Below are 19104 nucleotides of genomic sequence, written 5' to 3' on the forward strand. Positions count from 1 at the left end.
TCACAAGTAGGCAGAGAGGCAGGCAGAGAGAGAGGAAGGGAAGCAGGCTCCCTGCTGAGCAGAGAGCCCGATGCGGGACTCGATCCCAGGACCCTGAGATCATGACCTGAGCCGAAGGCAGCGGCTTAACCCACAGAGCCACCCAGGCGCCCAATATCTAACCTCTTAATCTACCCAGTATGTTAGGGACAATTAACAAACTTTCAGGTTGAGTAAATACATACCTTTAATTTATCAGATAAATCTTTAATCTCATTAACTGCTCCATTATATTTATTGGCTAATTCTCTTAATTCTTCCTGAGTCCGTTCATTCATTTCTTTAAGATGTGTACATTCATCTTCAGTATTACTCAGACTTCGCTGTAATTCAAGTTTACAGATAACTGATTTAGAATAAATGCACATTGTAAATTCAACTTATAAAAAGTGTTAATTCTATGGGCTGTTCTAAATTATTATCTGCCCTGGCCTTTATGTAAAGGTTAAACAACATAACAATTTTAATTTACTTTAGGTACATGCTAAAACAGAAAATACAACAAAAAAACTTAAAAACAAAACAAAACAACAGAAAGGGGGCAAGGGAGGAAAGAATGTTCCTTTTATATAACTACTCTTTTAAAAGGCCACTGGTTATGACTTTTAGACTTGAAAATATTTTAAGCTTATAAATTCTTGAAAGCAAGTTTAATACTATGCATAATCAACTTAATAAGAAAATTAGAAGACTGCTAGCAATTTTCTTTCCTTGCATATCAAATCAATGACACAACAGTGAATTAGTTATGATGGGATAAGGCTATTATAGAAACTATTACTATAACATATTCTACAGTATATACTATATATAGTAATTTTACTGTTCAGTTTACAATGGGCATTTTAACTAAATCCAGTAACAAATAACTTCTGTGGTAATTTAGCAGCGGTTCAAAGGAATAACCTACATTATCAATTAGGTTATTTTTAAAGCAACGAGAATCACATTTTGATTGTTCCTAAAAGACCAAGAAAGGACCTCAGAGATATTTTCCCTTTGACCTCTAAAGTTAGACACAGTTTTCTTCTTCAGAGGGTGGGTAAATAAGAACAGTGGTAAGGTTCTCCACCTTCCACTAACTACCCTCCACTGGAAGAAAAGCAAAACTAGGTGACAGGAGATCAATTCCCTCCACATATCACAGTCCACTGTGTGAGAGGCCGAATCCTAAACAGAATGCACACAGTAAGACTCCCTGATGAGGCTGTTATTTGCTCAATCACTGAGTAGGAACCACAAGCACCAAAATCACATGGTTATGTTGAATATTCCTAACAAGGAAAACAGCATATTATCCTTTCCCACTTCACAGACAGGAAATATTTCTTAGCTATATAATACTAAAGTTTAAAATGTCCTACAATATTAGCAATTTTAGGCTAAAAATTTTAAACATATTACCATTTTATATTTGTTAAAATGAAATACCTCAACTTCTGAAAGTTTTCTAACCACTTCAATTTTCTCCTGAAGAACCCGCCTCAGGGACTCTTTGGCTGTTGTCTCGTAGTTGTGTTTATCCTCCTGTAATGCTATAAGCTCCTTCCGTAAACTATCTTCTGTTTGATTCTAGGATTAGAAGACATTTATAATTATAGCCAAGTAATTTTTGTAAGTATTTACCATTTGGAAAAATAACACATTATGATGCTCTTTGAATTCTATACTGATGTAATCTCCAAATAGAAATAATGTTGGCCCTGTATTAACTGAAGCTGTATTTAAAAGTTGCACTGTAAATTATGCCTTCACAAATATATTAATCCATACTTCCGATAGAAAAAAAGTCTAAGAAAATGGAGAATTTCTCTCAAATGTAAAAAATGAATTAAGTCACCTATCTGTCATATTCTCTTTAAGCCACAATATTTACATTTGTGGGTAAAAATATTACTTTCATAGGGGCCAAGCATTTTAAAATAATGGTTAAACCATTAGGAATAAAGAATAAGGAATAAGAGCACCCTGAAGAAAAAGCTGAGTCCAGTTCTGAGGCAGGAAATGTACAAGATGGGTCTGAAATACCTTGTCTAAAATGACAGCAGGAAGCTATCAGTTTGCTGGGGTTCTACGAAAAGGTCTCAAGCACCAAAGATGGGAAAATTTGAGCATCAATAAGAACAACAAGTGGAATAGGCTGAAACACATGAAATATAGTCAAATCTACGTTTGGGGAAAAAAAACACTTCATGGTCATTCTTTGGTGGATGAGAAGGAATCAATTTTAAAATCTAGTAAATAAATGGAGAAAATAACTTCTCCTTCTTTTCCTATGAAAATGACTTCAGGGTAACCAAATGGTTTATGAGGAGGAAAAGAAGTATTTAGAGAAGTAATCCAGATAATAAATGAAGGAATAACAGAACTATATTACCACCATTTTTGCAAGCCCAAATAATGGATCTAGCCAAGAATCATCAAAGATTGCTAATATCTCAAAAGAAAGACAACTAGATAGTATGGTGCCTTCTGGTGAAAGTACATAATACTAGTCATGAAGTATTGCTGGCAAAAAAAAGACTTGAATCTAAATTAGATCAAATCTCTAGATCAAACTACCAATTCATGGTGTGGGAGGAAAGCTAGAAGAAATGTTTAAATAACAATCCAGACTGAGGAAAATTATAGAAAACAAATGACCCAGTTTCTCCAGCAAATACCAACTGTGATAGAAAACAAAGAAAGAGTTGTATATGGGTATTCAATACACAATTCTTTCTTCTTACATGTATGTTTGAAATTTCCTATAATGAAAAAAGATTTGAAAGAATGGTGAAAACGTATACATGTTTTAGCATGTACACAAATGACAAAGAAACAAGCTACATAAAAAACTATGCATTTTTCGTGCACAGTTTATGCATTTTTCTTTAAGGATCTTTACTTGAGATTAATACTTACTTTGGAGCATGCCTGTAATTGGTTTCCCATAACTTCTAACCGTGATAAGAGTCTATCTTCATCTATTAAAGCCTGTTGAAAAATTAATTTAAATCCCAGAGTAATTAAAAAATTACACATATCAAAAAGGTTGCTACTGCCCAAAAAAGATATAAAATCATAAAACTGACCAACACCCATTGTAAAATGCTACATTTTTAATATTTGGTCATTCAGAAATAACTTTGCCTGCTAAAAAAATTTCACTTTTAATCAACATCTAAGGGATATTAAACTATATACTTAAATGCTTCTTGAATATAAAGGCAAATGGAATACCTGCCAACTGGTATCTGAAGCCTCTTGGGTGATGGCTAGTAGCCGCTGAAGTGTGGCTAACTTCTGTTCCAACATCTGTTCCCGATGTAAGGCCTCCTAATAGTACAAATCACAAAAGAGATTTTTATAAACTCAGCATGATCCTTGAAGAAAAATCAAAGTACATTCTGAAAATATTCTCATTTTACATCCCACTTTGTATCTTACTTTCAAACCTGAAAAATCTACCTTGTAAAATATATATAAGCCACATCATTTTAGTCCTATTTCCAGGACTGTTAGGGGTACTGAGCTGTACCTTCCCCTATTAACAGAAAGTAAGTGCCCTATTTTTATTTTTCTTTCACTCATAATTCACAAGCATTAAAAAAAGAGGAAACCCAGATTAGAAGAATTCAACAAATGTTATTAACCCTCCATTTTACATATATCTATATACATAGATATCTTTGTATATATCTATATATGTGTGTGTATATATAACACACACACAAACATTTTAAAATATATATACATATCTTTCAGAACAAACTAATTTCAAACTATGCCAAACAATCTGGTCAGTAGCAAAGATATTTCTTAATGGCTTAGCTGTATGTGTATGACATCTATAATAGAAATGTCTTTTAATTTTCCCTTTTAAGAATGTTATATATGTAAATATATATAAGGAGAGACACTACTTTGCAATCTCTTGTATTTTCAGGTTTCCTGAATCTTTGTGACTATATACTAACTCAGCATCAATCAAATATGGCAAAAATAAGTAAGAGTCCACAAATGTAATTAAGGGGTCAAGGAGTTATATAACTATTTGGCAACTCCAAAGGGATATTTTTACAGAGAAGGACGTTGGCAAGCAAATCCTTATCTCTAGGTCACTTGTTAACATTTGACAGCTGTTAAGAGGGTCTCCTTCATTAGAAGTCAAGGTGAAAATGCTCACACAGCATTCAGTTGTGGTTATGGCACATCTTTAAATTTCACTTTCTTCTATTCCTGTCGTTAGCCAAAGAAGAACACTTACTACTCTAATACCTCTGGAGCCACTTCAAAAAAAAAGGGATATGCTTCAAAGACAGTACTTGAGGTTTAAAGTACGCATTTATTTTTTCCCACATCCTTGATAAATAATGATTAAAGAAAATCTGATCTAATTAGTTACTGGTACCATTTTTTAAAATATAATTCTAAAAGTATAGATTAAGAAATCTAACAAAAGTTAGAATCTAACACTTAGACTAGTTGCCAAGTTTATTTTAAGCTCTTTAAACATTCTTAATATCCAGGAAATTACATTAAATGCTGCAAAAAGTTTTACTTAAAAACAAACCCCCCAAACAATCACTACTTCCACTAGATGGTGTAATTTCACCTTTTTAAACTCAATTCCATTTAGAGTTTCATTATTCCATGAACCACATACTAACAAAAATCTAATACTTTCAGGAATGGCTTTTAGTGCTAAGGTGTGAAATTTATCTATTCTAGTTTCTGCTCAAAAGTTTTACAATTTACATTAGAACTTTGGCAATTGAAAAAAATGTATACAGAAAAGATAACACAGTATGATCTTCTCTCAAAAACCAGAAAAGGGACAGTGAAAGATTATGCCCATTATGAATATTCAAAGAATGGACAAAATTGGAAAAAGTACTGCAGTGAGTTAGGGCATTAGACTCACAGTCCATGATGACTAGTTACTATATAGTGTACAGCCTCAGGAAATCCATTTTACCTATATGAGCCTCATATTTCCCATGGGAAAATTGAGATTTTATATATATAGATTCATTTTTTCTTCACAATTCTGTGAGGTACATGCTATTATACCCACATCATAGATGAAGAAAACAAGGCTCATGAAAGGGTTAAACAACCTTCCCCAAAATTCTGAAGTTAAAGCCACAGGCCAAGTCCAGGGAATTCTGGCTAGAGTCTATGCTTTCAGACACTCTACCAAACTGCAAATGTGTAAAACAGCTTTTCTATGCCCCATTACATAATGCCCAGTGGAAGGTAAGATCTGATTAATACTCTGACAATTTTCAGACTTGTAAATTCTTAACAGAGGGAGAACTGCTCTTAGTGATTGATTCTTATAAAGGAATGTAGGAACCAGGATACTGGTTTGAGCCTATCCGTTTTAAAAAGCAAGTGGAGACCTACACATGTAGAATGATTCACCCAAAGTCAGAGAACTCAGTAGCAGAGCCAGGATAAAAAGTTTAATCTCTTAATTTCTGATCTAGAGCTTTCTTCCACCATGCTCTCTCACCAGAATAATAAGAACAATAATCCAGCCCAAATGTCCCAAAATCAAGAGGGGGAAAAAAAGCCACGTATTTCCTTTATGGAAATTTCTATGGCTCTTTAAATCCATTATTAACTTCAGGAGCCCATTCCATGTATCTGCCCCATCAAAATATCCTTCTACAGATCCAGCAGCATAGCACAATGTTCAAGGGTGGACACTCTGAGGTCTGACTGTCTGGGTTCAAATCCCAGCTCTACCACAGAGTAGGTGTAAATTATTTAACTTTCCAGGATCTCAGTTACTCCATCTATAAAAATGGGAATAAAATAAGTACCTTACAGGATTATTCTGAGGAATAAATGAATAGAGGTAAACTGCAAGAGTCTGGCATATAGTTAATATATATTACATTATATTATATATATTATAATAATTTAATCTAATATATTATAATAAAATTATATAGTGTATTATATTAATGTGAATATTATATTATTTATTATATTATAAACTATCATTTATAATAAATGTACTATTTATTATATATTTATATTATATTAGTTATATATTATATTACATTATATAGATAGATAGATACATATATAATCATTTGCTATTAATATCATACTGAGCAACCAAGATCTCTCTAGGTTTAATTTTATTTAAAAGTCATCTACAAACTATTTTGAAACTTCCCCATATCCGAATGAAAAAAATACTTCTCTTGTACGGAACCCTATCTTTTTTGGACTTAATAATCCTGATTCTTTTTTTTTTTTTCTCCCCAGATTTTATTTAGTGCACAAGCATGGGTAGCGGCAGGCAGAGGGAGAAGCAGGCTCCCTGCTAAGCAAGGAGCCCAATGCGGGATTCAATCCCCAGACCCTAGGATTGTGACCTTAGCCAAAGGCAGATGCTTAACTGACTGAGCCACCCAGGCACCCCAATAATCCTGATTCTCTTTATCCTCTCTTCATAAGACCTAGTTTTAATCCTTTTTTTTTTTTTTAAGATTTTATTTATTTATTTGACAGAGATCACAAGCAGGCAGAGAAGCAGGTAGAGAGAAGGGGTGGGGAGCAGGCTCCCCGCTGAGCAGAGAGCCTGATGTGGGGCTTGATCCTAGGACCCTGAGATCATGACCTGAGCTGAAGACAGAGGCTTTAACCCACTGAGCCACCCTGGCGCCCCATTTTAATCCTTTTTTTAACTTTGAGAAATATTTCTTTTATATTTGTATCCAGTCAATATTTCTTTAGCCTATATTTGTGAACTAGCAAAATCAAATCTAAGTTGTTTAATTCTACTTTTAAAAACTAAGAATTTTCAAGATTTACTTTTACCTGTAGATACTGAGAAAGCTGGAATAGTTCCTGAGAGTACATACTTGGAGTGTTAGCAGCAACCTAGAAACAAATAACATAAGTACCAATAGTCACACAAAACATTTATAAAAGACATTAAAGCCAAACCAAGTCCCTGAAATGTCCATTTACCAAAATATGCAAAATAAAAAATATTTTTCAGCTTAAAATAGTTCCTTTTGTTTTCAAAATGTATCTGTCTCATGCCTAGAATTTGTAAATGGTATTATTTTTTGCTGACTAGTCTGAAATTTATAAGCAGGATGGTGGAACAAGTACTACTCGTGAAAACATTCCTTGATAAACCAAATCACAAACACAGCACAACAGCAATATTGCTCTTTCTTAATTCAGAAATAATACCTCCTGAATCAATAGATATATAACTTATCCCCTTTACAATTCATTGTTAGATAGTTTTTCAATACAACAAGAAGTCATAATTCTTTTAGAAGTAGCCATCTTCAAAATGGGAATTGTATTTTGGGGTGCAGGGACAGACAGGACATGAAATTTAACACTTTTCATGGCCAGGACAATGAAAATAGATTTGTTTTGTAAGGAAGGAAGGAAGGATGGATGGAAAGAAGGAAGGAGAAGGGAGAGAGAGAGCAACAGAGGGAGGGAAGAGGGAATAGTTTTGTCTTTTTCATTCTTTAAACTACAGGTAAGTTTAAGAAGAAAAAGATGGAAAATAATGGTATTTAAATTACAAATGACAGAAAAAATACTTAGAACTCAAGAGTATTAGATGAAATACCTTCAATAAGGGGTTCTTCCCAAGTGTGGAACATAGAACCGTGGCATTATTCACCCCCCACAAAAAGAAGATACTATTAGGTTGCTGTAACATTTACCCATATCCTCAATATTACCAAGCCCTTTGTATCAACTTATTAATGATGTTAAATAGCACTATTTCTGATTAGGTTCAGAAAGAATATTTTTATTAATATGCTAACTAGAATTTAGAGAAGTGGCATTATTTTTAAAAGTTAGTACTAAACTGGCAATGCCATTATTTACTTCTGAAATAATTCTTGGTATTACTAAGGTTGATGATCAACCACTTTTACTTCTAAAAAAGGAATCTCACAGAGAACTTCAGTTTCAGGCAGGCTTTCAGTCTTTAACCAAATGGAAGAAAAAATGTGAACTATTTTACAACAGTTTTAGTACACTAAGAAAAAACACCCACATTCATGCCAAGAGATACAGATTTTTTTTGGGTATTTAGCAATGATATCTACAGTTTATTACACAATTATTTCTGAACAAAAGGAAAAACACTAACAAGTAATTATTGCAAATTTTCTGACCAAATAAAGTTAAAACTAATTTTCAAGGATGATAAAAGAACAATTTCTGTAAATCCATATTTCCATTTTTCCATGTGTAAGTATATGTTGGGTGAACTATTTGGGCAGAAAACTTAAATAGATATTTCTAGAGAGAACTGTATTCCAGAGTAAAAAGTAGTAATTAACACTTTGTACTCTGGCTAGAGCTCCTAGTCTATACTATTGGCCATTTAGTTGAGATAACAAAGGTTTTTTTCCTAAGAAACATCCATCCTAAATTTTCCAGATCAGGAGAATGCAATAACCAAATACCTGCATACACTGTATATCATTTGTTACAGAAGAAAAAAAAATTCCTAGGTAAAGCATATTAAAAACAAATAAAAACATTTTCCAAAGCAATATAGCTGAGTTAGTTTAGAGAAAATAATCATTCGTAACTTACTTTGTCAACAGGACTTGGTAATGGAGCATGGATGACACTGAAAAGTAAAATTTAGAATTTTTTATCTAATTTCCTGACACAGAGGAAACAGTATGACAGTACCAGAATATCTTAAACCCTAAAGTTGATACACTCAGTGTCATATAATTAAAACAATGTGAATTATTCTCTAATCCTTCATAAATCCATAGAATTCTTGGAAAAAAAGGTAATAAATACACAAATTTACCTTTTACACATGATATACTTCTAATCACAAATCCAAAATTCAAAATTCAAAATGTATTAAATGCCCTTTGAGGATCCACTATTTAATGAGGGCTCTGGTGAATTCCATGACTATAGAACTTCTACACAGAAAAGAAGCACTCCTTAAATTACCTATTTTTAGTTCTGGAATATGTAAATTATGTCCTTTTAAAATTAAGTAATTCCTATAAACAAAGTCTTAAAAAACAAAGTTCTACTAGAAAGAAAGCTATGATTTGGAAACTTGTTCTAGTGGAGAACAACTTTAGCCAACCAAACAGTATTACTGTTCTCTACGTCACATGCAAACAACTAAAAGCTTAGATGTAGGTATGAAACTAAACTCGGTACATTCCTATAAAACTAAGCAGTAAACAGACAGTATAATTGGTACTAATTGCCTTTTGGGCCTCATAAAGTACTAACGACAGGCAGTACTAGAGTATAGCAGTTCAGCATGCAGGCTCAGATGCCACACTGACTGGGCCCACATTCTGGTTCTACTTACTAGGTGTGTAATCTTGGGCAAGCTTACCTAAGCACTATATAGGTCTCAGGTTCCTCATCCATAAAATGGGGATAATCATAAAAAGAACCCCATGGGGTAACTATAAGCATTAAATGTGTTACTATAAATAAAGAGCTTTCAACAGTAACTAAGACATAATAACACTTGATCCTACTACCACTCCCATGAGATAAGAGCAGATAAGAAAGCCAGGCACTATGACCAATTTACCTCTGGATCCCCAGAACCTATCACCAGGCCCTAGCAAAGCTGGCGTCTAATGAAGGTTTAAAAAATTATGCCAACTTTAGTTTTTCTCTCTACCCTATAAACATGGGATAGACAGTTTAAACATAACCTTCTTTTTCTTGACTATACAAGCAATATATACGGATTATGGGAAATGAAAGCATGAGGAAATAAGTAAAAATTACCTAATGCCAGCACCTAGAGACAACCATTTGGGGTATATATATTTTTCTCCATAGCCAACGCACATTCGGGCAAACAGTATTCATGTTTTGTTTTTTTTTAATCTAGTTTTCTTAGTGACCCAAGTACAAAATTTTCTGTTCCTGTGAAAATTTGGTTAACAAAAGGCTAAAAATCCAGCTAAACATGTATCTTACAGAAACTATCCTGGATATAAGTGTATTTTGTTTGAATTATAGAAAAAGTTCATATGCAACAAGGGAATACAGAAAAGGGAACCAATTATTTAGTGTTAAGATGGTGGGATTATAGGCAATTTTTCTCTGTTATCATTTTTAAAAAAGATTTTACTTATTTATTTGAGAGAGAGAGAGAGAGCATGAAAGGGGAGAGATCAGAGGGAGAAGCAGACTCCCCGCCGAGCAGGGAGCCCAAAATGGGACTTGATCTCAGGACTCCAGGATCATGGCCTGAGCTGAAGGCAGTTGCCTAACCAAATGAGCCACCCAGGTGCCCATGTTTGTTATCATTTAAAAATTATCTGTGCAGGGGTACTTGACTGGCTTAGTCAGTACAGCATGTGACTCTTGATCTCACAGCCATGTGTTTGAGCCCATGTTGGGTACACAGATAACTGAAAAAACAAATCCTTCGTGCAATATAATAAAAATCAAAGAAGAAGAAAATAGTTAGCTTTTTGAGAACTAGCTAGTGAGTATCTTAAAAGCATTAGATGCTTTAAATGTACCTGAAATTCTAAGCATTCTGGCATACCCAAATGTATCTTGATTGCTAAAAAAGATGACAGTAACAGAAACAGTCAATGATCACTGTGTCCTTGATGTATGCCAGCTATTATACAAAAGTCTTAAAGTGCACAACCTTGCTTAATTTGCCCCATAAAATTCCTGCTCAGTAGGTACTATTGTTATCTTCATTTTTCAAATAAGAAAAGGGAGGCCTGATCAAGACATAGAGTCAGTGGAGTTGGGCTTTGAATGAGACTATCCACCTCTAAAGATCATCCTGATCTACCAGCTCTAAAGAGCTGCCTGTCCAAAATTCCTCTTCTCCAGAAAGTCAGCCAGTCTATGCACTATGAAATTGGCAGCAAAATTTTAAATGACACTAATATTTAACCACATAAGAAAAACCAAATAATGAGAAGGAAATGGCGCAAAGATGAAAAGCACTGGGGAAACAAGAAGGAGAGGGACACAATTCACTAACATAGACTGAAAAATTCACATGTCCTCCTAGATGGAACCCGAGATCACAGATAACCCTTTATAAAACTGCTCAAATCGTTTAACTCCATGAAGGGAAAATCTCCTCACAAACAACAATGTTCTTAAGAAACCACATATCACTAGTTGATTAATAGTTACTCTTATTTTTAAAAACTTAACCCTTGAGTCCTGAGTCTAACATTAGAGTTCCCAAAGTTAACTGTATTTTTTTTAATAATTAAACTATAATACAGAATAGGAAGCAGATTGTTTTACATTTAGATGTTTAAAATTTTTTACTTTGTTTCAGATATGATTAAAGCTAAAAAAAAAATTTGATAGCATCTAACTAAAGCAAAATATATAATAATCCTAATGAAAGCACAGACAATCATACCAATAGGAGGGTCTCTCTCTGCTTTCTTTTTCTTTCTTTGTTTTCTACTCACTATTCTACTTTGCCTTAAACTTATTATTGCTTATCTTAACCTCCCACCCTCAGGTCTTTGTCTTTGCTTTTGAAAAATAAAAAATATTATGTTGGGTATAGAAACAAGCTTATTGCCCCCCAAATAAAAATGCTTAAATTTAATTAATAATTACTACATAATGATAATCTGTGAAAAGCACAAGATTAAAATGTACTTATATTTAGATTTTAACATTTACATTTTATGAGTAATTCTTCCTTTTCAAGTTTCTTCTCCTCTAAGTGATCTTTCCACTTCTTAAGGGGGGAAAAAAAAAAAAAGCCTTGGAAAATCCCTCCAAAACTCCCACCAAAATAGGCTATTAACTATATCAACATCCTCAAGGTCCTAAAAGATCATGACACGGGCATTAACTTCAGAGGGAATCACAGTTTAAGAAGTCCTATATTAAATGCAGATCAAAATACAGTTATCATTCATCACTGAGTAGTTATTACTCACCAATAATTTGCATACCCTAAATATTCTGAAAAACACCTAATTATCAATCAAAATATAAACTGTAAAGTTAAATTTGGAAACAAAATAACCTGTGCCTCAGTATACATTATTATTTATTAGAATTGTAGCTAATGTGAAAATTAAAGTATATTATATTCTAAAAGTACTGCATTAATTTTCTACCATTATAAGAATAATCCTGAAGTGTTAACAGTATACCATCACCTAGAATATTGTTAACCAAGTAATTAATACAAAAACTTCATGGCACTAAATTATACTCACTCTGAGCGGAGTCGGGCTTCCATACCATCTGGTAGAAAAAGTTTTATTGTGGAAACAATACACCCATGGGTAACTGGTTAAAACAAACAAATAAGATGGATTAAATAATTGTTTAAAAATACAAGCCTTCATACCTCTCATTTCCAAACATATACTTTGTTCCTAAATGTAGGAACTTGGAGGAAAGAAATCTGGTGGTTTAATGACAATATTCATTTCCCTGGAGAAAGTCATTCCTCTTCATACTGAATCACAGTTGCAAGGCAAAATTACAGACAGAATTGTTTTTCAAAAGTGTCCTAACCTCCAATGCTGTAATAGTCAATAAAAGGTCAGTGGAATATATAGAAATACAATTGAGAGGAAATGCATTTTCTCCCCTATCTGCTGGCATCAAAACTTAACTCCAACTATTCCCCAATTTAGCATTTAGCCTTAATTCCTAATTCTGTCCTCAACCTGTAACACGCTTCACAAAACCTAGTTCTGTATAATACAGCTTAGAATATGCTGTTTGAGTCCCCCACTGATGAGTGAGAAAACCAAGACCTCAGAAAAGTGAAACTGCTTCTGGAACTCTTTAAGTGTCAAAGCTGTTTGCTAGAACTCAAGTCTGAGATTTCCAGTTCAGTATTTAAAATGTGGTTTTATGTTCTCGGTACTTTTTCTCCCTCCATCCTCAAACATTTTTACATAACATTACACCACTCTACAGACAACTTCTTACTGTTGCTTCTTACTTCCTCCTTTTCCTTCTGAAGATTTCAAGAGACAAAACCCCCCAAAAGCAGCATTTATACAGAGCTTCTCTTTGTGACTGGGTTTTATGGGGGAAAAAATTTCTTGCTAGTTTAAGGTTGCTGGCTTTTTATTTCTCTGTTCTTCCAAGATTACATCTTCCAGGGTTAGGGTTCAAAGAGTTAATTTATTTAGTTTACCAAAATCTAATTAATGCAGGGTGATGAAAATATACCATCTCATGAGTAGAAGACTGGTGGTTATGTGACCAAATACATTTGTCAAAACTCAGTAAGTTTTATAAAACTGGTGTTGCAAGGAAATTATATCTCAATAAAACTGATTAAAAATAAAGCTAATGCTGGGGCACCTGGGTAGCTCAATCGGTTAAGCATCTGACTTCAGCTCAGGTAATGATCTCAGGACCCTGGGGTCACCAACGCTGAGCTCTGTGTTCAGGGATGAGTCTGTTTCTTCCTCTCCCTCTGCCCCTCTCCACTCTTGTGCTCTCTTTCTCTCTTTCCTTTCTTTCTTTCTCTCAAATTAAAAATAAATAAAATCTAGGGGCACCTGGGTGGCTCAGTGGGTTAAAGCCTCTGTCTTCGGCTCAGGTCATGATCCCAGGGTCCTGGGATCAAGCCCCGCATCGGGCTCTCTGCTCAGCGGGGAGCCTGCTTCTCCCTCCTTCTCTGCCTGCCTCTCTGCCTACTTGTGATCACTGTCTGTCAAATAAACAAATAAATAAATCTTTAAAAATAAATAAATTAAATTAAATCTTAAAAAAAAAAGAGTAGCGCTAATATATTTATGCAAGAATAACTTGTTAAGTCATCAGGTCCATGAATCATAAAAATTATAAACATAAAGTACTATTATCCTGTCATCTGGAAATATACAGTAAATTTAAGAAATTTAGTGCAGTTTACTCAATTTTCATTAACTTATTATTTGAAAACTGCTAACACGGATCACGAACCACGTATGGGTCAGTCTTCTAAACTTTGCCTAACATAGCAATTACAGCCATCAGCCACTGGGCTCCTTCCTTCCATTCAGGCCTCGTCCTCCAGCCTGCTACCATAAATATCGTATGCAAGACCACGCTACCTGCACTTCCAAATTCTACAACTCCGTGCATTTTATGAGTTGTTCTGTCACTGATGTCCTTTATCCTCTTGCCTGCATGACCAAATGCTACGTATCCTCTAGGCTCAGACTTTCTAGTTACTTCACCAAACTCATTATCTAACTGAGGGGTCCCCAGAGCTTCCTATTATCTACTTCTTATAATAGTAAGCATACTGCGTTATGAATATTTATCATTTACACAACCATTTTCTCACCAGATACAGTCAACTCTGTGAGAGGGACAGGATTGGTTGCTTTTCACTTTTTAAATCCCACACTTGGCAGAGTTATCTGGTACAAACTAGGTCTTTAATGAATGATTACTGAATGTGCAAAAAAATATATCTAGTTAATATTCTACAGTTTTCATTACCCAGGACGAAGATGTCTCTTACTTTGAGGACAGTAGGGTTCACCTACACTTATAAGAACTGCCTAACTCCCACCTTTCCCTGGTACAACACACGGAAGAGACAGATTTACCCCATCTCTATGACTCCCCCAGAGGTTTACTGTAGACAGGCTATAATAAATACAGGAGAACAGTACAAGAAGATCCAGCAGTACTGACACTTGACCAATATCTTTAAGTTGGTAATAAAGTCTAAAAAAAGTAGGTATAGTGAGTTACGGAATAAAGCACTGCCGGAACTGACAAGCTGTGATATATTACATCAGAATTTCCATTTTTCAGATATATCACCTCAAAGTCCAGCAACTGGACTGATGTACAAATCTGTGAAATGAATCAAGAGCTAATACTTAATACTGACAGGGCAGCACAGGGTTGCTGTACTACTGTAGGCAGTTAAAGACCATGTCTGACTAAGCTAGCCAGCCCTGCCTTTGAAAAGGTTCTTGTGACAACTAGATACACAGAGGCATGGAATTATTAGTTGTCTTTTTTAATCTGCAATGGGCAAGTATTTAAAATGACCTGATAAAAATATTTTGCCCTAATACTTATTATATTAACTAATTTTACATGGCAGTATTTTCCAAAATGGAATGCTAGCAGGTGTTGACAAAAAAGGATTTGGGGGTCAGAAGAGTTTGGAAAATACTTGGTTAAAAGTGATTGAAAGGGTTTCGATTTTTTAAACCAGTCTTTCTCAGAGATTAATCAGTTTTTTATCCACCATGAGACTCTGAAAGTAAGATGCATTTTCCAAACTTATTTAACCATTGAGCTTCTCCCCTGTTTTCAGAACACTTACATAGGAACTGATACAGTATTATATGTATGATATACATGATATTATGAAAAAATACTTTGGAAAATACTGCTCTCAAATATTCTATGAATCGCTTTGTAAACAAATTTTGCTCTCAAAATTTACCCAGAAACATTATTTACCATATTTCCAAGACTCAAAGACAAAACTGATTATAAAACACAACTTAAAAAGTTTCTCAGGCAGGGTAAGAAGGCTGCACAGATAGCTTCACTTTTTTTTTTTTTTTTTTTTTTTTTTAAGAGAGACAGCATGTGGGTGGGAGGAGTAAAAGGAGGGAAAGAGAGAGAATCTTAAGCAGGCTCCACACCCAGTATGGATATGGGGCTCAATCTCAAGACCTTGAGATCATGACCTAAGCTGAAATCAAGAGTCAGAGGCTTAACCAACTGAGCTACCCAGGTGCCTCCCGTTTTGCTTTTTAAAAGTTTGTTACATTACTTCACTTTTATGAAAGACCTACATTAGCACCTGTTTTTCTAACCAAAAGAAATCCAAAGAGGATTTTTGCTTATTATGAAAAAAGGTGAAAAGCACAAATAGCATTCAGTGTGGGTTTTGCAGCGAGCTGTTACAAAGACATTAAGAGTGGCTCCGCCAAGTTCCTCCCCCACAAATTGCACTCAGCATCAAAGTATCCAGCCACCACAGCTTTGAACTGTGTCTGTGAGCATCTGTGCTTTATCTTGATTTATTTTGTGTATCCATTAGCAAGGTATGTCCTTAGGTATCAGAAAAGCCTAAGAGAGGTGACTTTTTGGGTCTGGGAACTCTAAAAAAATTTTTCATATAAATTAATGGTAATTGTTTCTTCACTTTATACCAATTCTAAAAGGCTGCATAGGGGACACCTGGGAGATTCAGTCGATTAAGCACCAGACTCTTGATTTCAGCTCAGGTCTCAGTCTCATGGTCGTGAATTTGAGCCACTGCACTACTTTAGGGGGAAAAAAAAAAGGTTTCATAAGAATGATATACTTTCTGACAGCAAGAAACCTATACATATGCACTGTAAGCTACATGCAAATTTCAGAAATGTTTGAATATGAAAAACAAGTATGTCTGAATCGGAAAAAAAAAAACCCACGTATTTATGGAGAAAAATCTGTAATTACTTGTAGTTATGAGACTTTATTAAAAATCAAAATGAAGACTATCCAAGCTGTCATTTGTGGGGTTTCCCCTCTATTCTATTATATAGGTTATTTATTTTGTTTTTGAGTTAATTTATGTACTCTATGGTATGAAGTCAGCTTTTTTTTTTTAAGTGTTTACTTGCTTTTTTTTTTTTTTTAAGATTTTATTTATTTGACAAAGATCACAAGTAGGAAGAGAGGCACGCAGGGGGTGGGGCAGGCTCCCTGCTGAGCAGAGAGCCTGATTGGGGGTGGGAGGAGGGGGGGCGAGGTGTGATCCCAGGACCCTGAGATCATGACTTGAGCCCACCCAGGTGCCCCTGAAGTCAGCTTTTTATATTGCCTCTTCACATAGACGTTACTTAAGAGACCCATGTTAACTGTGATTAGCTTAAAAGCTATTTAAGGCCCTGGATTGGGAGACTGAAACTTCTGGGATATGTTGTAGTCCAGGTTCTAGCTCTGTTCTTGCACTGAGTGGGAAGGTCAACACTATATCTGAGTAGTCTGAAGGATCCCTTGAAATGACTGGCAGTAATAGGTACAATGAGTGAGATCATAAAAGCACAAGAAACATCAAAAAAAAACCAAGACCTAAATGAGAGGAGGTAACATTTTCAAACTGGGGAATTATTAGCTTAATTGTCATTTGACTGCAATCTAAGATAAAAGAGTTACCAAACTTTCATCCCTGAATTTTTTCTCATAAAGCTTTTGATCCAAAGATTTTATTTTAAAGAATTCATTTATTTATGAGTGAGTGAGAACAAGAACGTGAGCAAGGCGAGAGGCTGAGGGAGAAGCAGTGGGACAAGCACACTCTCCACTGAGCAGGAGGCCCGCCTTGGGCTCCATCCAAGGACCTTGAGATCATGACCTGAACCAAATGCAGATGTTTAATCGACTGATCTACCCAACTGCCCTGATTTTTTTAAGTAGGCTCCTCACTGAGCATGGAGTCCTATGTGGGGCTTGAACTCGGGACCCTTGAGATCTAGATCTGAGCTGAAATCAAGAGAGGAACACTTAATGGACTGAGCCATCCAGGCGTTCCACAAAGACATTATCTTTTTTTAAATTCAGAAAAGAAGCAGGAAAAGTTAGCTGAATAGACAACTAACATTTTAATTCTAAAAAAAAGATGTTTCTGTATTGATAGTCTATCATTGTCTTCATTTATGAGCTGGAGTTCAGTAATAAAAAGCTTTCCCTCCTCGACTACTTGTTTATGTCAGGAATAATTCCCTCCAGGAAAGGTAGCATCAACGATTTATTCTTTCCCTTTACTTACATGTTTTCAGAATGGTTTCTCTAGATTCTAGGTTCTTCTAAGGCTGATCAATTCATTTTGCTTTCCTTTTAGTATCACTTAAGTTCATGAATTTGAACACAAGTTGACATTTCAATTCACTGATGTTATCTTTATTGATCCTCAAACTGTCCCATCTTCGATCAATTAGAACTTCATGTTAATTCTTGAGTTTTCTGACAGAACCCTAGCAGTCTTAGATAGCTTTATATATAATATGACAAAATCTTCTAGGCTCAACCTGCACATTTCCTGACTTATTTTCTAGCTGTTTCTTCCAGGAATCCTGTTTCTAGCTATTTATTTGGTGGGAGGAATCCTTTCCTCCCACCAAATATGCGTATGTGAATTCATTTGCTACTTTATTTCTCTAGCATATAATGGAACAATACTGCTTGTTAGCTTATTTTTCGATTTATGCACGAGTGGTTCTTTGGTTTTAGCTGTTTGCTAAGTACTGACTGAGAACTTGCTGGCTACAAAGCAATATGCTGGTAAAGATGAAGAAAACAAGATGATTAGGACTAGATCCTTGTCCTTGAGGAGGTTTTGGTTTATTTTGTAGAGAGAACAAGAAATATCTAACATAACAACAAAAGAGGAAATTTTTCACAAATACTACAAAAGGTACAAAACACTATGGGAATTTAGAATGGACAAGGGCAGGGGAAAGATTTATAAAAAGGGTAAAAAAAAAAGAGAGCGAATATGATTCAAAAGCTGGAAAAGGAAGGAAAGGCTGAGAGAATGGCATGGGCAAAGAAACAGAAAGCGAAGAGTGTAAGAGAGTGCACATCTTAGAAGGGCAGCTGGAGAAAGACTGGAGGGCCTCTAGGTGCCAGGCCCATGCTAATTACACTACACATGTTAACTAACTGCTTATGACAAACCATGTAAATAGTTATTATGTCTTATTTTACAGATGCGACACATAAGACAAGGTCAAAGAAGCTAAAGTAACTTGCTTGGGATAGTATGTTTGGTAAGTGGCAGTGCTAGGATTCAAAACAATCTTTTCTATATGCCATCTTACCTCTAATCTAGTTTAACAGCTTAACATTTATAAAGGAAAGGAGTGGGAAACAAAATCAAAAGTTTGAATTGAGCCCACATTTTTGAGGGCCTCAAGTGTACAATTAAAGCATTTCAGAATTTATTCTGCAGTATGGCACAGCCTTCTAAAGCAGGAGAATAACAAAGTTGTAACAAGAATATTCTGGAAGCAGTGGGTTGGGAGTGTATAGTGGCCACAAGTAGAGAGCTAGTGTGATGTTCTAGGCTGACAATAGGAGAAA

The 19104-nt window shown here is 34.9% G+C and overlaps 1 protein-coding gene across 47 annotated transcripts in view; it reads right to left on the minus strand.

Moving 5' to 3' along the window:
• Nucleotides 1-19104, minus strand: part of SLMAP (sarcolemma associated protein) — a 140714-nt gene that overhangs the window by 54886 nt on the left and 66724 nt on the right. For all 47 annotated transcript variants that reach the window (XM_082738810.1, XM_082738801.1, XM_082738804.1 and 44 more), the window contains exons 4-10: nt 12264-12336; nt 8629-8665; nt 6862-6924; nt 3262-3357; nt 2944-3015; nt 1471-1611; nt 225-362 (exon numbers count right to left, since the gene is read on the minus strand). In XM_082738810.1, the coding sequence (XP_082594936.1) occupies nt 225-362; nt 1471-1611; nt 2944-3015; nt 3262-3357; nt 6862-6924; nt 8629-8665; nt 12264-12336 (620 nt within the window). The remainder of the gene's footprint in view (nt 1-224; nt 363-1470; nt 1612-2943; nt 3016-3261; nt 3358-6861; nt 6925-8628; nt 8666-12263; nt 12337-19104) is intronic.

Source organism: Mustela nivalis (assembly GCF_964662115.1).
Source record: "Mustela nivalis genome assembly, chromosome: 1".
NCBI classification, from domain to species: Eukaryota; Metazoa; Chordata; class Mammalia; order Carnivora; family Mustelidae; genus Mustela; species Mustela nivalis.